The sequence below is a fragment of the Dioscorea cayenensis genome, chromosome 11, assembly GCF_009730915.1.
Source record: "Dioscorea cayenensis subsp. rotundata cultivar TDr96_F1 chromosome 11, TDr96_F1_v2_PseudoChromosome.rev07_lg8_w22 25.fasta, whole genome shotgun sequence".
Classification (NCBI taxonomy): domain Eukaryota; kingdom Viridiplantae; phylum Streptophyta; class Magnoliopsida; order Dioscoreales; family Dioscoreaceae; genus Dioscorea; species Dioscorea cayenensis.
The window spans coordinates 11,643,266-11,659,741 of record NC_052481.1 but is presented as its reverse complement, the minus strand read 5'-3'; the positions used below and the strand labels follow the sequence as shown (position 1 = coordinate 11,659,741).

The 16,476-nt window shown below is 31.7% G+C and overlaps 1 protein-coding gene across 6 annotated transcripts; it reads left to right on the top strand.

Moving 5' to 3' along the window:
* Window positions 1-4,140: 4,140 nt before the first annotated feature.
* On the top strand, window positions 4,141-14,659 carry LOC120271498. 6 transcript variants are annotated; one of them, XM_039278182.1, is made up of 18 exons: window positions 4,159-4,481; window positions 4,900-5,000; window positions 7,700-7,771; window positions 8,141-8,207; window positions 8,292-10,536; window positions 10,629-10,907; window positions 10,996-11,287; window positions 11,362-11,492; window positions 11,701-11,767; window positions 11,891-11,958; window positions 12,056-12,149; window positions 13,143-13,194; window positions 13,275-13,343; window positions 13,656-13,728; window positions 13,830-13,907; window positions 14,016-14,141; window positions 14,245-14,307; window positions 14,414-14,659. In XM_039278182.1, exons 5-12 carry the CDS (start codon window positions 10,391-10,393, stop codon window positions 13,185-13,187), a joined length of 1,122 nt encoding a protein of 373 aa, XP_039134116.1. In that variant the 5' UTR covers window positions 4,159-4,481; window positions 4,900-5,000; window positions 7,700-7,771; window positions 8,141-8,207; window positions 8,292-10,390; the 3' UTR covers window positions 13,188-13,194; window positions 13,275-13,343; window positions 13,656-13,728; window positions 13,830-13,907; window positions 14,016-14,141; window positions 14,245-14,307; window positions 14,414-14,659. The 6 variants fall into 6 exon arrangements, with proteins under 6 accessions (XP_039134113.1, XP_039134112.1, XP_039134114.1 ...); XM_039278183.1 differs by having other exon boundaries at window positions 13,877-13,907; window positions 14,245-14,659; XM_039278181.1 differs by having other exon boundaries at window positions 14,245-14,659.
* Window positions 14,660-16,476: the final 1,817 nt, after the last annotated feature.

The window sequence follows — 16,476 nt, the reverse complement described above, 5'->3', positions numbered from 1 at the left end:
TGGATTTTCATCCACTGGTTGTGCACTATGTAACAAACAATATCATTGTGCTTATAAATAGTAGTATAGTAAAAAGATGGATGCATGGTATTTTGATCTAAATCATACAATCAATTTCAGCATAGTAACTAAACAAATCTTACTAGCAACCCTTTATAAACAAACCAACAACTAATGAACCCAAAATAAACTCCAATTAACCTTCACTTTACACCCTAATTAGTACTATGCTCAACTATGGACTTTTTATGAACGTCAATAGTTGATGTTTTCTCAATACATATATATAAGCTTAAAATTATTTTACGTAAATAATGCAATCGTCTACTTAGACAAACTATCTCGATTAAGTATGTTTTAACTCACCAACAACCACTTGACTTATTGGTAATAAGTCCTTATGTAGGGTGGTCATTTCAATGAGAATTTGAGATCCCATCTCAAAGCTCAAACAAGATGAAGATATAGGTGTTTATTGAGCATATTTTATGTTTGTGCACATCCCTGACATGTGCTTATTGGATGCATTTTGCAAAAAAAAAAAAAAATGCTTTTTAATTTCCAATTATCAAAATTAGTTTTTTTAAATTTTAAAATTTTATTCAAAACTTTTATTTAAATTATATTTTATAAACTAATTATTTTTATATAACAATATTTTAAATTATTTGAAAATATAAAAATGTGTAATTTATCAAATAATTTCTTTTTTTGTTGGTTTGGAATTTTAGGCTGTCATTCATTTTACAAGTTTTAATAATATTGTTGAATTTAGAATTGATATAAAGAAATTTTGGCTTGAAACACCAAGAAAGCATCAATTAATGCATTCAATATTTGAAAAGTAGAAAGAAAATTTAAAAATTTGGACATTTTCATTTTAGATGTCCCTTGTTTCTTTTTCTTTATATATATATATATATATATATGTTGAGGACCCATCATCGCGGGACGTACTTAGATTTCAAATCTAGAAATGTCCATAGTAGATGTTGGATTATCATCCAATAGCTAAAATCTAGTCATAAACAGTAAATCTCAAAAGTATCTATATAAATAATAGTTGTTCTATCATCATCCAATGGCTATAATTAAACACCCTACATAACAGTAATCTATGTACCTATGTACATGAGTTAAACCCATATTTTTTCTTTCTTTCGGGGCATATAAAATCTCAAGCCGTATTGGATTGCAAGAGTAACTTGATTTGTTTAAATCACTTAATAAAAGTTATTAAAGTAATAATTAAGCTTTTAAAAATTTGTTTTTCAATAATTAAGACAATATAATTTTATTAGATAGAAAAAACCAAGGTGGAGCTAGCGGAAAGTAAAGGGGGCACCATTGGCCTCGTTTATTTGGTTGTTTTTTAATTATATCTATATATATATATATATATTACGGGCCTGTTTGGTAGACAGGATAGGATATGGACGGATATGATATGAGGACTGGATAGGAGTAAGAAATGATATGGGCATGATGAGTTCATATTTTATCAGATGCTTGATGTGCACCGGATAAACCATTAGATAACATTTTGTTATCCTATTTTATGTTTGAAGTGGACCGGATAATGACAGGATATGACATGAATGGTATGTAAATAGACAAAATTACCCTTTATAATATAGTTATATATATATTTTTTAAATAGACTTTTTTTTTAATTATTTTCCTTAACGATTTACTTATCTATATATTTTAAATTTTTTTAAAAAATAAATAACCTATAAATAATGTCCACAAATATTTAAATTGCAATATCACCAACTTATAAAAATTATAGTTAATACTTATTTCCTTGGAGAAAATCATACACAAAGTCATCAATATGACATAAAGCTAGAGTAGCAAACTCATTAATAGAAAATAAATAGATCACATCAAAATCAATTTGAAAAAAAAAATCATCAAACTAGAGAAACTAAAAATAAGATATTATTAAAAAAAAGATTTAGATGAAAAATAACCTACTCAAGCATGAAGATTGAAGAAGAAACTTTTTAACCACTCTAAATGTGTAAAATTCTATATGCTTCTTATCCCAAGCATCTTGTTTAAAAGATCAAAAGAAGAGATATAATGAAACATTAGATAAGGGGGTAAAAAAGTAAATTTATTTTTTTATCATATTCTACTTGTTTCTATCCTGACTTCTCCATAGGATTTATTATCATGTGGCCGACAAAATAAAGTGGGCCAATAAGATAAGACTATCATATCCTATTGGCACGCCAAACAAAAGACAACAGCAGGATATAATAGTCTATCATATCCTATCGTTCTTATCATGTTCACCATATTGGCCCTACATATTAATGCATATAATACAAAAAAAATATTATATTGTTGAAATTTTATTTTTGGTTTTTTTAATATTTTATGAATTGATTTATGTAGCATTTTTTTTTTTTGCCAAAAAAAATCTATTGTTTGGTTTTTTAGCAAATTAATATATACATAATCTAAAAATATTTTAGTTTTAAATAAACAAATGTGTAAAGTTTTATTTTTTAAATATGTTTTAAATTTTTAAAGATAGACCTTCACTAGATAAATATTTAAATAAATAATTTAGAATGGCTTGTATCTCCGGCATCGGGTTACTTGCCTTGCTCTATTATCAAGATTCCCTATTCTAGATTTTATATATAACACTGAATTTTGTATAAAAAAAAAAATCCTATTATTCTTTTTTTTATGAGTCTAAAAAAAGAAAATCCTATTAGGGTTACATCCCTTGTTGTAATTCCGATACCGGGGTTAGAGTTTAATTATAAAAAATATACATAATTTTTTTTAGATGTGATCCCTTTACAAATCACATGGTAAGAGCTAGTACGAAGCTAGTTTACTTTACGCATAAATATATTTTGTCATCTTTCATGTGTTCTGGCTAGTTTGGGTAATAACCATAGAATTGGAGGGGTTGTGTTACTAAGGTTAATTCTTGAAAAGAAGTCAGAGAGAAAGACAGAGAGAGAAGGCAGAATAAAGACTGACAAGCTACGTGTCGAGCAACGTACACACGTGAAACATGTCAAAAGATCTATCCATCCAACTGCAAAATCAGACAATGATCTAACAACACTACCCGTCCCCTCACCATTACTCTTTTAGCAGTTGGTTAGAAGAACAAAGAAACTAATCAGAACATAGATGTCCACTGATAGAATGAATACGTTTTGGGGCCAATTAAAGCCCCGCAGTGGAGTCGATCTCTTTGTTTGGTAGAGACTATGTAGTCTTTATTTAGTAGTCAAGTTTGTCTCCCTCACATGTTGTGATTTTCTATTTGGTCAAGCATCTCAAATTGTGTTAATGTATTTAAAGTTTGAACCTTTAATGCAGCATCAGCTAGTGTGCTGAGTATCATTGAGAGTAAAACCTTTTCTTTCCAGTCACCATACTTTCCTTCTCTTCTCTTCTAGAAAGCAGTGTTTTGCAAACGACATCAAGAACACAGGCCAAGAAACTCACACATGGTCAGCATCCTTTTCAGTCTTCACTTCAACAGCTATCCATAAATAAAAAACTATTACCAACCAATCCTCTTCCATGGATGATACGTATTATTAATTCGTATATACATAATTCTTGTCATTTTTCTATGCAAGAGGATCATTGAAGACCTTATTTAAGAAAGGAATATGAACCACAAAAACAAGGGAATAATTTTCAACAGAAGGGGAAGAGATGGGCCGGCATAGATAATAATTTCTAGCACTACAAGAAATTTGGTCTATAGAGACTAAATTTAGCGGCAAATTTATAAATTGTTACTATAAATCTTTATAGCGGTAGATTTTTTATATTAGCCACTAGAGATTTATTTTTTAGCGGCAAATTTTTAAATTAGCTACTATAAACACAAATTTATTTGTTGTTTTTTTAATAATAGTTTTTATAGCAGCCAATTATATATTAGCCGTTATATATATTAAATTTTGAAAAATTATATTTTAGGTTGAAAAATGATCTCCACTATTCTTATTATTTATTTAAATAAAAATTATTGTTGAAAAAAACTGAATTTTATGGATAATTTTTATTTCAGAAACTTTTAAAAACTTTTTAAAATTTTAAAAAATATATTTAAAGGTGGAAGATGATATTCACTACTTTTTCTATTATTAAAGTTCAGTATCTCATACAAGGATCACATAATATACACACTAATATTCCAAGCCTTTTATTAAAAAAAAAAAACTCATAAGCATCCAAACCCATCTCCACTTCCCATTCTCCAAAACCCACCTCCACCTCCATCCCCATTGCGAAAACCCTCTCCCCCGTCGCCGCCACTGTCACCGTCCTTATCCCGCTGCTGCGAAGAACGCTGTGCTCGGCGCCCCACCACCCTCCTCCCAGATCCCTTCCATCTTGATCCACCCGTTCGTCACCGGATCGTAGCACTCCACCGTCGCATAGAACCTCCCCTGCCATCGCCGATCACTGCCGATCTCACCACCACGGTCACCTCCGTCCCTACATTTTGTTCCCTTTTATACATGTTTTCCCTTTTTCTAGATATGCTTGCTATTCTATTGTCATCATCTTTCGATCTATAAATTGTCTCTGACGAAGTCGGAGCCAATGAAGTTCATCAGAATCTTTGTGCTCGTGATCAGCCATTCCGTTTGATTTCAAGGAGTTTGATCTCGTTTTTGCTATTCGTATACATCTTTTCCTGAATTAGTTCTTCGATTTCCTCGAATTTCGTTTAGTTTAGGTAATGTGTGAGATTCCTTGATCGTTTTTAATTTTTATGAAGAATATATGCTTGATTTTCTTCGAATTTGATTGTTGATTGTTTGAGATGTTGAGCTTCTTGGATAGAATTAGATTTTTGATAATTATCTAAAACTGAATTCATCATCATTGTTGCTTTAGGTCTGACTGCATTTACTATGTGGTCCTGTTGGATGATCAATCAACATTGATCTTACAAGGCTCAAGCTCTTCAACAGGTGTAGTTTTCACCTGTGCATCAGGTCTGTATTCATCTTGGATTGCATATAAATATTTTTTTTAGTTTGATGTTGTAAAGGTAGTATTGTGGGTTTCATTAAGAAGCTATTAGCTAGAAGCTAGAGTTGCAAATTGTTACTGAGGATGATAATGAGCTGGATTTTGTTGGTTTAGTCGTCTAGTGTTCTTATGTTGTTTCTGTATCATATTCGGAAATGTGAAGTGTTGGATCACTCAACTGTTAGAGTTCCTATCCTTTCCTTGCTTGTATGGTAACTCACTTTTCAAAATTTTCATGATCTTTTTCTCTCTCTACATGCAACTATGACAAGTACGCAAAGAGGAAAAGGAAAGGAGCCTGGCTATATGTATCTACATGTATAGCAGGAGCCAGCCATTTAATATAGGGACATGTCATGAGGGTTTGGCTCTTTTGTGATAACATGGATATAGAAGCTCCCTTATTCTATTCCCTACCGGAAAGTGGCTCTTTGTTTGCAGTTTCATGATAAAAGTCTGCTGCCATATTTAATTTCCCCCATGTTTTAATGTGTCCATGATACCCAACCACTCCCTCTCTCTCTCTCTCCTTCTGTATACTCCTGTATATAGTTCCCCTATTCTATGAGTGAGTTTAAAATTTTCATGCTTGACACAAATACCAGAGGTGGATTTTTTTGACACAAATGCATGGCACTTTTTAAGGTTTTGTGACAACTTGACAAGCTGTTAATATATATTTAAAAAATATATTTGGCATATGTGCTAATTTGGAAGTGTGTCAGCTGGTTGGATGTATTGTAACTCCAAAGTATAAGTCCAGATGCAAGAACTCATTAAGTAAAGCAAGTGAATGTGCAACAGGTCTTAGGATTTACTTTTTTTAATAACCACTTGTAATTAAGTTGAGATTAATTAGGAGTAGCAAGGGGAGATGCATGAGTTAGAGATAGTAGAGATAGATTATAACTCATGAGTGTAATTAGAGATACAACAACCCATTAGTGTTTTGCAGTTAGTAGACATTGTAACTAATGAGTGTGAGTCGAGATTCATGCATTAGGCTCTATGGTATTAATTGTGATAGCTAACTAGACAAGTTGCTGCTGAAAATAATTGGCATTTTGGAATTCAAAGAAACTAACTTATAAACTTTATGATTATATTAATCTCTCAAACTCTTTGATTAGTCCACCAAACTAGCGTCATCTCTAATTGAGTAGCTGACGCACAGTTCATTGGAGTTATGTATATATATTTATATGATATTGTGCTTGAGCCATGCACCAACTCATATATATATATATATATATATATATTATATTAGTTAATTAAGCTGGAAGACATGGCTCGTAAGATGTGATCTTGGAATGAGTTCTTGCCATACACATATATGCATCTTATTTGACTAGTTTAATGCAACATGGAGGAGGATATTGTTTAAATTTAGAAATAGTGAGGGACTTGTATATTGCTCAAGGACTAAGGAGGGGGATGGGACTGGTGTGGTTCACTTTGGACTTTCATATTGTAGACTGTGTCCTCTATTTGGGTTGGAATCATGAAAATTTTGTGTGTTTTAATTTGCTCCGGAGATTTTGTTTTTGTTTTTTCAACTAAACTAATTTTAATTAAATATCATATTTTAAATTAAAATTATGATTTTGTGACGGTATGATTTAAGAAACCTGGGTTGAGGGTTTTTTCTTGAATGATAAAAATTAGAAGCAAATAAAATTTGTTTTTTTTTTTATGAAGTGTTGGTGAGCTATGGAATTTATTGAAGGGCTGAATGATAATCAGGAATAAAAATGGTTAATGTGATAATAAAAACACTTGCTTAGAAATGATAAAAAAATATTTTAGATTTTAATTAAGTTGGACCAAAACAATTTGATTTGTTAATTATATTATTAACAGCGAATGTGTAATTATATTATTTTAATATTTTAATTCACATTGTTAATTACTATATATATATATATATGCATATATAACTATATTTCCAACTTGGAGACATCTATTTCCAGTCATAAAGCACATATAATGAAGCTGGAGTTAATTTTAAGACTACTAGATAATGATGAATTAAGTACTAACCAAGTTAATGATCTTAAAGAATTTATGGAAGATTATGTTGAATGCAATCAAGTTGATTTTAGTTGATTTTATTTTCTTTAATTAAAAAAATGTGATTCTACATACTTTCTATAATTGTTTATTACTTCATTGCAAATCTTGTCATGTAGTTTGCTTACACGGTTGCTATTAACATGCTACAATATTAGTTATTGTTAATATGTGGTTGAGTCGATTGCACTGGATGTTCAGGTCTTGCAGGTTTATAATCAGGTATTTAGGATTTATAGTTTTTTTTCTTGAAAATAAAATATAGGGAAAATTAGCATATGTTCAAGTCCAATAACAATGGAAACAAGGAATTTAACCCAGTCCATTGGGGTTAAACTTGGATTTTTTTTTCAGGCTGCAAAATAAGCCAATATGACTTAGCAATAGTTTGAATAAGCACACCAAACATGGATGCTGTAAAAAATGTTCTAGCAAGTAACTAAAAACCCTAGAGTAATAAAATACTGACCACAACTATCTCCATTGACTATTATACAATGAATTTTCTGTTGCTTCTATGCCATTATGCTATTGATGTTGCTTCCTTGCAACTGTAATTGTTGTCATTGTATTAACTTTTCTCAATTAGCAGGTCCATAAGATTCTGAACTTGATCAAGGATGAATTTGTGAATTTGTGAAACAAATCAGGGACCCCTTTGAAGGTAATGTATATATTATCTTTCAATGGTGTTCAATTTTCATTCCTATCCCTCTATCACCCTTAGATTAAATAAGCACACCGGACATGAAGCAGCAAATACTTTCTTTTTATTATATATATCATCACTGAATAGATAAAGGAATGTTGTGAATTTTTTCTTTTCTTGGATTTATTTTTTTCCCTTATTAATTTGCTACTTTATTGTTAATTTATTTTTCTTAATGCTTAGTACATCTATTATCATTAATTAAATTTTGAAATCATGTTATTTACTACTATGACAACATGAACTTTATACAATAAAAATAATGTCAAGTTTCGATATTGAAATTTTTTTATTGATTATGCCATACAAATTATAAATCAACAGAGAAATTATTATTAAGAAAGGTCAATTGTGTTGCCGGCATGGATAAAGCATGGATGTCTAAGTCAAGGTAATTATTATATTCAATAAAATAAAACTTCATTATTTTTTTATATACCATATTTAGTAAGCATTACATTATTATATGTTGTAGGCTGAGTGTTGAATATGAACAAGGAGTTAGGGAATTCTTGGAATTTGCATTTTCCAATACAGTATCAAATCAAATATTGTGTCCATGCCGAATATGTGTCAATAGTGTTCTTTTGACCAAGGATGAGGTGTACGAACATCTTATTATTAATGGTATCCTGAAGTTATACAAAAATTTGTATGAACATGGTGAACAACCATCATCTTCTTCAAATCCAAATATTGCACATCATGATGATTTGTCAAGCCATGTCAACGTGCATGAAATGTTGCAAGATACGTTTGGTATATCAAATGTTGACATGGGAGATGAAACATCTCCTATTTCATCTCTAGGAGGGCCGAATAATGAAGCTAGTCAATTTTTTAAACTTCTTGAAGATGCAAACAAAGAGTTGTACCCAGGATGTTCTAAATTCACAAAACTCACATTTATTGTCCGGCTTTATCATATAAAGTGCTTATCGGGATGGAGTAATAAATCTTTAGATTTGTTGCTGGCACTTTTGAAGGAAGCATTCCCAGAGGGAGAGACATTACCAGAATCCTTTTATGAATTGAAAAAGGTTGTTAAAGACTTGGGTCTTGATTACAAAAAGATAGATGCATGCCCTAATGACTGTATGCTATATTGGAAAGAAGCTGCACATGATGAGATTTGTAAGATATGTGGAGTTTCTAGGTGGAAGCAAATGCAAAAAAATTTGGGAGCTACGACATCCTCAGAGGTGAAAGAAAAAAAAATTCCTGTAAAAGTGTTGCGGCATTTTCCTCTAGTCCCTAGATTACAGAGATTGTTCATGTCATCAAAAACAGCCTCACTAATGGTATGGCATGATCAAGATCGAGTGAAAGATGGGTTTTTAAGGCATCCTGCAAATTCAGTAGCATGGAAAGATTTTGATGCTAAGCACATGTCATTTTCTTCAGAGCGCCGAAATGTAAGGCTTGGTTTAGCAACAGATGGCTTTAATCCTTTTGGAACCATGAGTGTCTCTCATAGTACATGGCCTATCATATTGACCGTATACAATTTACCTCCGTGGATGTGTATGAAGCAACCAAACCTTATATTATCATTATTAATACCTGGTCCACGTGGACCAGGGAATGACATTGATGTGTATTTACAGCCTTTGATAGATGAGTTGAAGAATTTATGGGAATTTGGTGTTGGTACTTATGATGCACACACTAATCAGTCATTTGAAATGAAAGCAGCCTTGTTGTGGACCCTCAGTGATTTCCCAGGTTATGCTATGTTATCAGGATGGAGCACTAAAGGGCGTTTTGCTTGTCCTTATTGTAATAAGGACACATGTTCGCAGTATTTAAAAAATAGTAGAAAATTTTGCTATATGGGTCATCGTCAGTTTCTTGATTCTAATCATGAGTTCAGATCTGATAGAAAGTTTTTCAATGGAATAGAAGAGTTCAAGGTCATGCCAAATCCTCCGTCTGCTACTCAAATTTTAAAACAATTGGAAGGTTTTCAAAGTGAATTTGGGAAAGGAAACTCTAACATGGTTTCAAAACGGAGGAGACAAGAACCAAAAGATTCTAAAAATTACTACAATTGGAAGAAAAAAAGTATATTCTTTGATCTACCATATTGAGAGCATAATTTAATACGGCATAATTTGGATGTGATGCATATTGAAAAAAATGTATGTGATAATTTGCTTGGAACATTACTTAATGTAGTGGGAAAAAGCAAAGATACACTGAATGCTCGTTTAGACTTGTGTGAGATGAATATACGAGCTAATCTTCATCCAGTTGGGGTTGGAAATAAAATGTATATTCCTCCTGCATGCTACAATATGAATAAGCAAGAAAGGGAGAAATTCTGTACTCTATTGAAAAATGTGAGAGTTCTAGATGGATATTCTTCAAACATTTCTCGTTGTGTAAATCTGAAAGATCAGAAGATAGTAGGTCTGAAAAGTCATGATTGTCATGTGGTAATGCAGCAATTGCTACCCATAGCAATACGAGGAACATTATCAAAGCCAGTTATAACAACTCTTGTTGAATTATGTTCATTTTTTAGAGAGTTGTGTACAAAGAAAGGTCCATAAGGGAACTTGAAAATTGCAGATGTCAGTTGTACGAACTCTTTGCAATCTAGAAAGAATTTTTCCACCATCATTCTTTGATGTGATGATACACCTAGTTGTCCACTTAGCTAGTGAGGCAAAACTTGCTGGACCAGTGCAATATCGTTGGATGTATCCCATTGAGAGGTTTGTTGGTTGTTATATTTAGTTTTTTTTTATATATATTATAATGTCTTTAGCTGATTTTTTTTTTTTTATAACCAATTGTTGTGTTTTAGATATCTTCTCACATTAAAATCATATGTTCGCAATCGGAGTAGACCAGAAGGTTCAATTGCTGAAGGCTACATAGCAGAGGAATGTATTACTTTTTGTTCAAGATATTTTGAAGGGATTAATATAAGGTTTTGTAAGCTACCTCGCAATGATAATTTTGGAGACCCAGTCAATGGTCACTCTATTGGAAAATCTACAACATTTACACTTGATCTTATTGAGTGGAAACAAGCACATCGTTACATGTTATTCAATTCTGAATCCCTTGATTGTTATATTCGGTAAGAGTTAGAATTTTATGCCTTAATTTTTACATGTACTAAGTTTTGAAAAAAAAAAATGTAACAAACAAATTGTTTATTTATTTAGGGAACATAAAGCAGAAATAAACAGACAGAATCGCCGGATTAGTGCTTATGAGCTTGACAAGACACATTACCAGAAATTTGATGAGTGGGTATTTCACAAAATTCAGAATGTGCAAAATGCTTCCTTGCCTATTGAAGTTGCATATTTAGCCAAAGGTCCGGATGTAGTAGCTAGAAGTTATAATGCTTACACTGTCAATGGCTTCAGATTCCATGTGAAATCTCGGGCACGTAATAGGAAAACACAGAATAGTGGAGTGGTTGTTGTTGCTTCAACTATGAGTTTTGCAAGTGTAAGGGACAAAACCCCTATCGAGAGTGATATAACATATTTTGGAGTGTTGAATAATATTATTTCAAAATATAGGAGGATGAGCTTTCTAGATCTGTTGCTTCATGCAAAGTTGAAGCAAATGTTGTTCAGACATGGATCAATTTCTTAGATGATACATGGAATCTCCAATCCTCAAATTTAGAACTGAAGAAGAAGCAGATCGAGTATGTATGTTCTCTTTCTGATCAATAAATATTGCAAGTATCATTTACTGAGGAAAAAAATAATAATAAAAGTTCACAAGTTTCCAAAAGGAGTAGGTGATTGGAGATTATAGTCCTAGATTTTTGTTTCTGTTTCCTGGACAATTTATCATGCCTTGGCAATCACTTTAATTCATCATTTTTTTGGGTGCATTTTCTGATCATGTAGTGATGAGCTAGAGAGGAATGAAAGCCATTTCCTGAATCTGACTAAACAACACCTTGCTGCATACAAGGTATTTCTCTTGCTCTTTCAATTATCTTGGTGATTTTGTAGATGTTGATTACCGAATAGTACTATCCATCTATTTCCATTTGACTTTGCTAAATTTTTGTGATTATGTTCTGTTCCTTAATAGGAAGACTTGGGACCTTCTATCAGCCGCATTAGGACATTTGTGGATAATCTAATGACATTGAATGAGAGGTATTGATTCTCTCTATCAGATATGTCTCTACAAGCCTTCTTGTTCATATGAAGGGATTGACACTTTTAACTGTCGATTCTGTGCTTTTGTGTTTAGGAGGTCAGAAAAGATGCAGCCAGCTGTAGGCATTGAGGTAGAAACAAATCCACAGAAATTCCTTGAGGAAGAATATTTGGAAACTGAGACCAAGGTATATACATCTAGATGATCTCCTGTTCTTTTCTCTGTGATTCTAGGTGGTTCCTTGCTTTGGTCTTCAATTTAGTAGTTCATTGTGATTCTAGATCCTTAGGAATGTTTACCTACTGTCTATTACATGTCTATTTTGTAGACCATTGTTTTTGCCCTGACCAGTATTTTACCATTTTCGGCCCATTTTGTTAAACTTTCTTATATCCTAAGGCATATGCCTAGCTTGTTAAAATTTTCAAATCATGATTCTCTAAATCCTACAGGGTAATAACGGTGTTCGTTGCGGTGGTTGACCCAAAGAAATTAATTATGCGACCCATGTTGTGCCTCTGCATATTATGTGCGAAGTTGGAATTTCTAGTGACTGTAAATTAGGGCACTACATATATCATGATGGTGGCAGTGGCACTTCTAATATTTTCTGCTGAATTCTGCTGAATTAAATAAAATTAATGCTGTCTTTGGCAGCCATAAATTGGATTTTGCACGGGTTAAGAAAAAGATTAAAAAAAAATAGATAAAGATCTTGAAGCATTTATTTAAAAAGAATAAAAAAAAATATTTGTTTTGTCACAGTGTAGGCTTCTTTTTTAATATTTATGCTATAGCTTGGAATGTAACTTTTTATATTTTTTTTCAATGATTGTTTTTGTGACTAATTTTTGAAGATGAGAAATTTTCAGTTTTTTCTCTCTTTGAGAGTACCTTTTGATGGTAACAAGAAGGCAGATTTAGTATTAGACTATCAAGTAATTAAAAAGTTCATTGACAGGTTTGGCTTCATGAAGACATGTTTGTACAGTAATTATCAAGTAATTGCATATGTGACAATGTGCTATTTACTGATATTTGATGTCAAGCATAATATTTCTAAAGCTAAAAATATTCCTATAGTTTGTTTTGCATTATATTTGACAATGGATGCCCCTTTGGTGTTTAACGTTTTGCCTAAATTTGAATCCCAAACCTCACTAGAGTGTTGCAATGACAGGGATGGCATAATGTCAACTCCTGCTGTTTTTGCTGTAATCCGTAAACGGAAGGCATGTGTATTTATTCTCCTTTTTCCGTTGACTTATTTTAGAGCTATTCTTGTTATTTAATTTCATACATATTTTGGTAGGCTAATGGTGGCTTCATTATGAGTGTAAGTCATAATCCTGGTGGGCCAGAATATGATTGGGGTATTAAGGTAAATTGTTACTGATTTCACTCCACTTTTTCTATCTTTGTTTGATGATCATAGTTTTACTGCCTTGTGTGTTCCTTTTTTTTCTCTTTTATCCTAAACTATCTGTTGGCATGAGAGGTATAAATGGAAAGGAAGGGGGCGGACGAAGGATGAGTAACTACTATTTTCCTTTAGTGTCTTTTTCAATTGATTTTCTTCCAGTCCAAATTCCCTTATTTGACTGATTTGGCTCCCTATAATTTTTATTGTCACTGCCATCCAAGTTTTATATCCCTCAACAACCTTGCAGGCTCTAATAGTGTTCACTTTCAGTTTAATTACAGCAGCGGACAACCTGCACCTGAGTCGATCACAGACAAAATTTTTGGAAACACACTTACTTTCTGTATGCTCCTCGTACTTTCATTTTTATTAAATGAAAGTTCTCAAGAACCATTTCATTTCACTTTCAGTTTATTTGTTTTTTCCCGTTTAACCTATTAACAGGTGTGGCAATGGACCATCTTCATGTGGAACATCAAATGGGAAAGCAGAGGAGGAGAAAAGAATGTCTCGAACAGAGAGGTTTGTGTTTTATACTGCTTCATTACAATGATTGATTGTGTTTGTTGAAGTGTGTGCTTTAGATCTTATTTGACAAGCTCTGAGGCCTTTCTTTATGTTGTGTGTCAGGTTTGGGCTCGCTGCCTAAACAGTGCCCCAGGAAGAAGCAAAGAAGAAGGCTCGGCTGGACAAATTTGCACCAAACAAGAAGCCAGATACTTTAGAAGAAGAGAAAAGAAAGGCAAGAGCAGTAAAGTTAGTGTTTAATTTTTATCACTGGCTCTCACTCATGTATATATCATCATCCAAACAAGTAGTTTGTCCTATCATGTTTTACGGTTCTAAATCATAAATGCAGGTTCTCACAAACATCAACTGCCTCATCAACAACCAATGGACAAGCAAATCCTGAGATGGTTAGGTTATCTCTATCATCATGATTCATGAGGCAGCATTGGAGAACAATAATGTATTGTTTGTTTTAGCCTTTTGACTTGTCTAATTTTCTATTACTATAAAAACTGCAGATAACTGTAGATCAGATCAAAGGAGGAACTTCAATGAAGATTCATTCTAATGCATCTTCAGGTCATTCATTTGTTTAGGGAGGAATTTGTAGTGGTCCATTTAATGTTGGTTTTTGGTAGGACCTCAAGGCTGTGGTGTTACTATTTAAATGCTTTGGAGAGGCTATCTGTTGCACTGTTTGAGAATTGGCATTGATACTACTATTTTTATGGTGTGAAATTAATAAATTAAATATTAATGTTGTCTTTTATAATTTCTCATATATATATATATATATATATATATATATATATATGTATCTTTGCTTGTTTATATTAGAAACAGATTTGATTAGCTATTAAAATATCTACTCAATTTACAAGGCTTATAGCGGCAAATAAAATATGTCATTATAAGATAATAAAGAAATCTATAAGATTTATAGCGGCAGAAATATTTTGTCACTATAGGGATATTAAACAAATTTATAGGTTTTATAGCGGCAAAAATGTTCTGTCGCTATAGAATTTATAGCGGCAAAAATTTTCTACCGCTATAGATTATTGTGTAGTTATAACTTTAATATATGAGATAGCGGCAAATGTGTACATTTGTTGCAAAAAACATATAGCGACCAAGGTTTTAGTGGCTAATTGGCTATTTGCCGCTATAATAATATTGAGACTAAAATGGAATTTATAGCGGCAGTTTTTTCTGCCGCTATAAGTCCTTATTCTTGTAGTGTAGTGTAAGATTTACTGAGAAAAGGAAATGATGGCTATGGTTGATGCACAACCACAAGACTCCATTATTGTGGAATTGTAAACCTTCATAAACCAATAAAAAAGGACCAATAAAGGGAAGACAGCAAACCTATATTTAATAAAATTATAAGATATATTCCATTGAAACATATTTATTTAATTAAATCATAAATATTATTAATAAAACTATTATATAATATATTTTAAAAATTACATTTTAAAATAAATATTTAAAATAATTAAAAATATAATAATAATAAATTATTATATTAATTTTTGAAAAAATTAATTAATTTGTGTATGATAAAAAAAAAGTAAAAAGCAATTTATGAAATTGATGAAAAAATAAAGAAAAAATTTTATATAACGCACAAAAAAAAGGTACAATTATTACCTAATTAAACTCTTAATAAAAGATATAAAAACTAATTTGCATCTTCATTCAAAGGTACTCAATCAATGCTCATTAAGTAATCACATTACAATTCGACTCATTTAAATACTTCACAAAAATCATCAAAACCGAGTTGCTAATACAATCAAATTAGCTATGATATTCGAGAAAATTCCGGATCTTCCTCAATGGAGACATTAACAATCGATACAAGTATTACCGATCATCATTCATCAAGCCACAACAATCGAGATCCATGAAAGTCGGGAAAAAGAAATGCAAAAATTTAACAAGTTTGACAGATGAGAACAATCTCACAAAAAAACAACATGTAATTGAATGCAAAAAAAGTCATGAAGAACTTAAATTCCAGAAACCTAAGATAATTGGCAACCTTGTCTCCTTGATCTCAATAACCTTGAGAGAAACCAAGGCCTTCAACTTCCCATTTCCAGCCTAGATAAATATGTTTAAATATTTAGATAAAATTTTTAAATATAAAACCTCACTAGATAAATATTATCAACATTCTCTCTTCCAGATTTTATATATAACACTAGATTTTGTAATAAATAAATAAATAAATAAATAAAAATCCTATTAGGGTTAGGGTTACACCCTTTGTTGTAACCCCGCCCTCGGGGCTAGTGATATATCTTTAAAAAAATCGATTCTTTTAGTGATAGTGGGTTAGTTCTTTTTAAGTTTTTAAATATGTTTTAAATGTTTAAAGATAAATTTTTTAAAGACAAAACCTCACTAGATAATATCACCAAGATTCCCTCTTCCAAAGTTTATATATAGCACTAAATTTTGTACCAAAAGAAATTCCTATTTAGTAGGGGTGAGCGAAACCAGGCACCCGATCCGGTTTTTAAAACTAGATGGGTACCCAGTTTTTCGAATCGACAAAAAACTGACTGTA

What these genes read in the sequence shown, in the direction of transcription:
- LOC120271498 (XM_039278179.1), top strand. Translation starts at nt 8,179, where the DNA reads ATGGATAAAGCATGGATGTCTAAGTCAAG. An exon ending in GCATGGATGTCTAAGTCAAG is followed by an intron (nt 8,208 to 8,291) that starts GTAATTATTATA and finishes TATATGTTGTAG; the next exon opens with GCTGAGTGTTGAATATGAAC.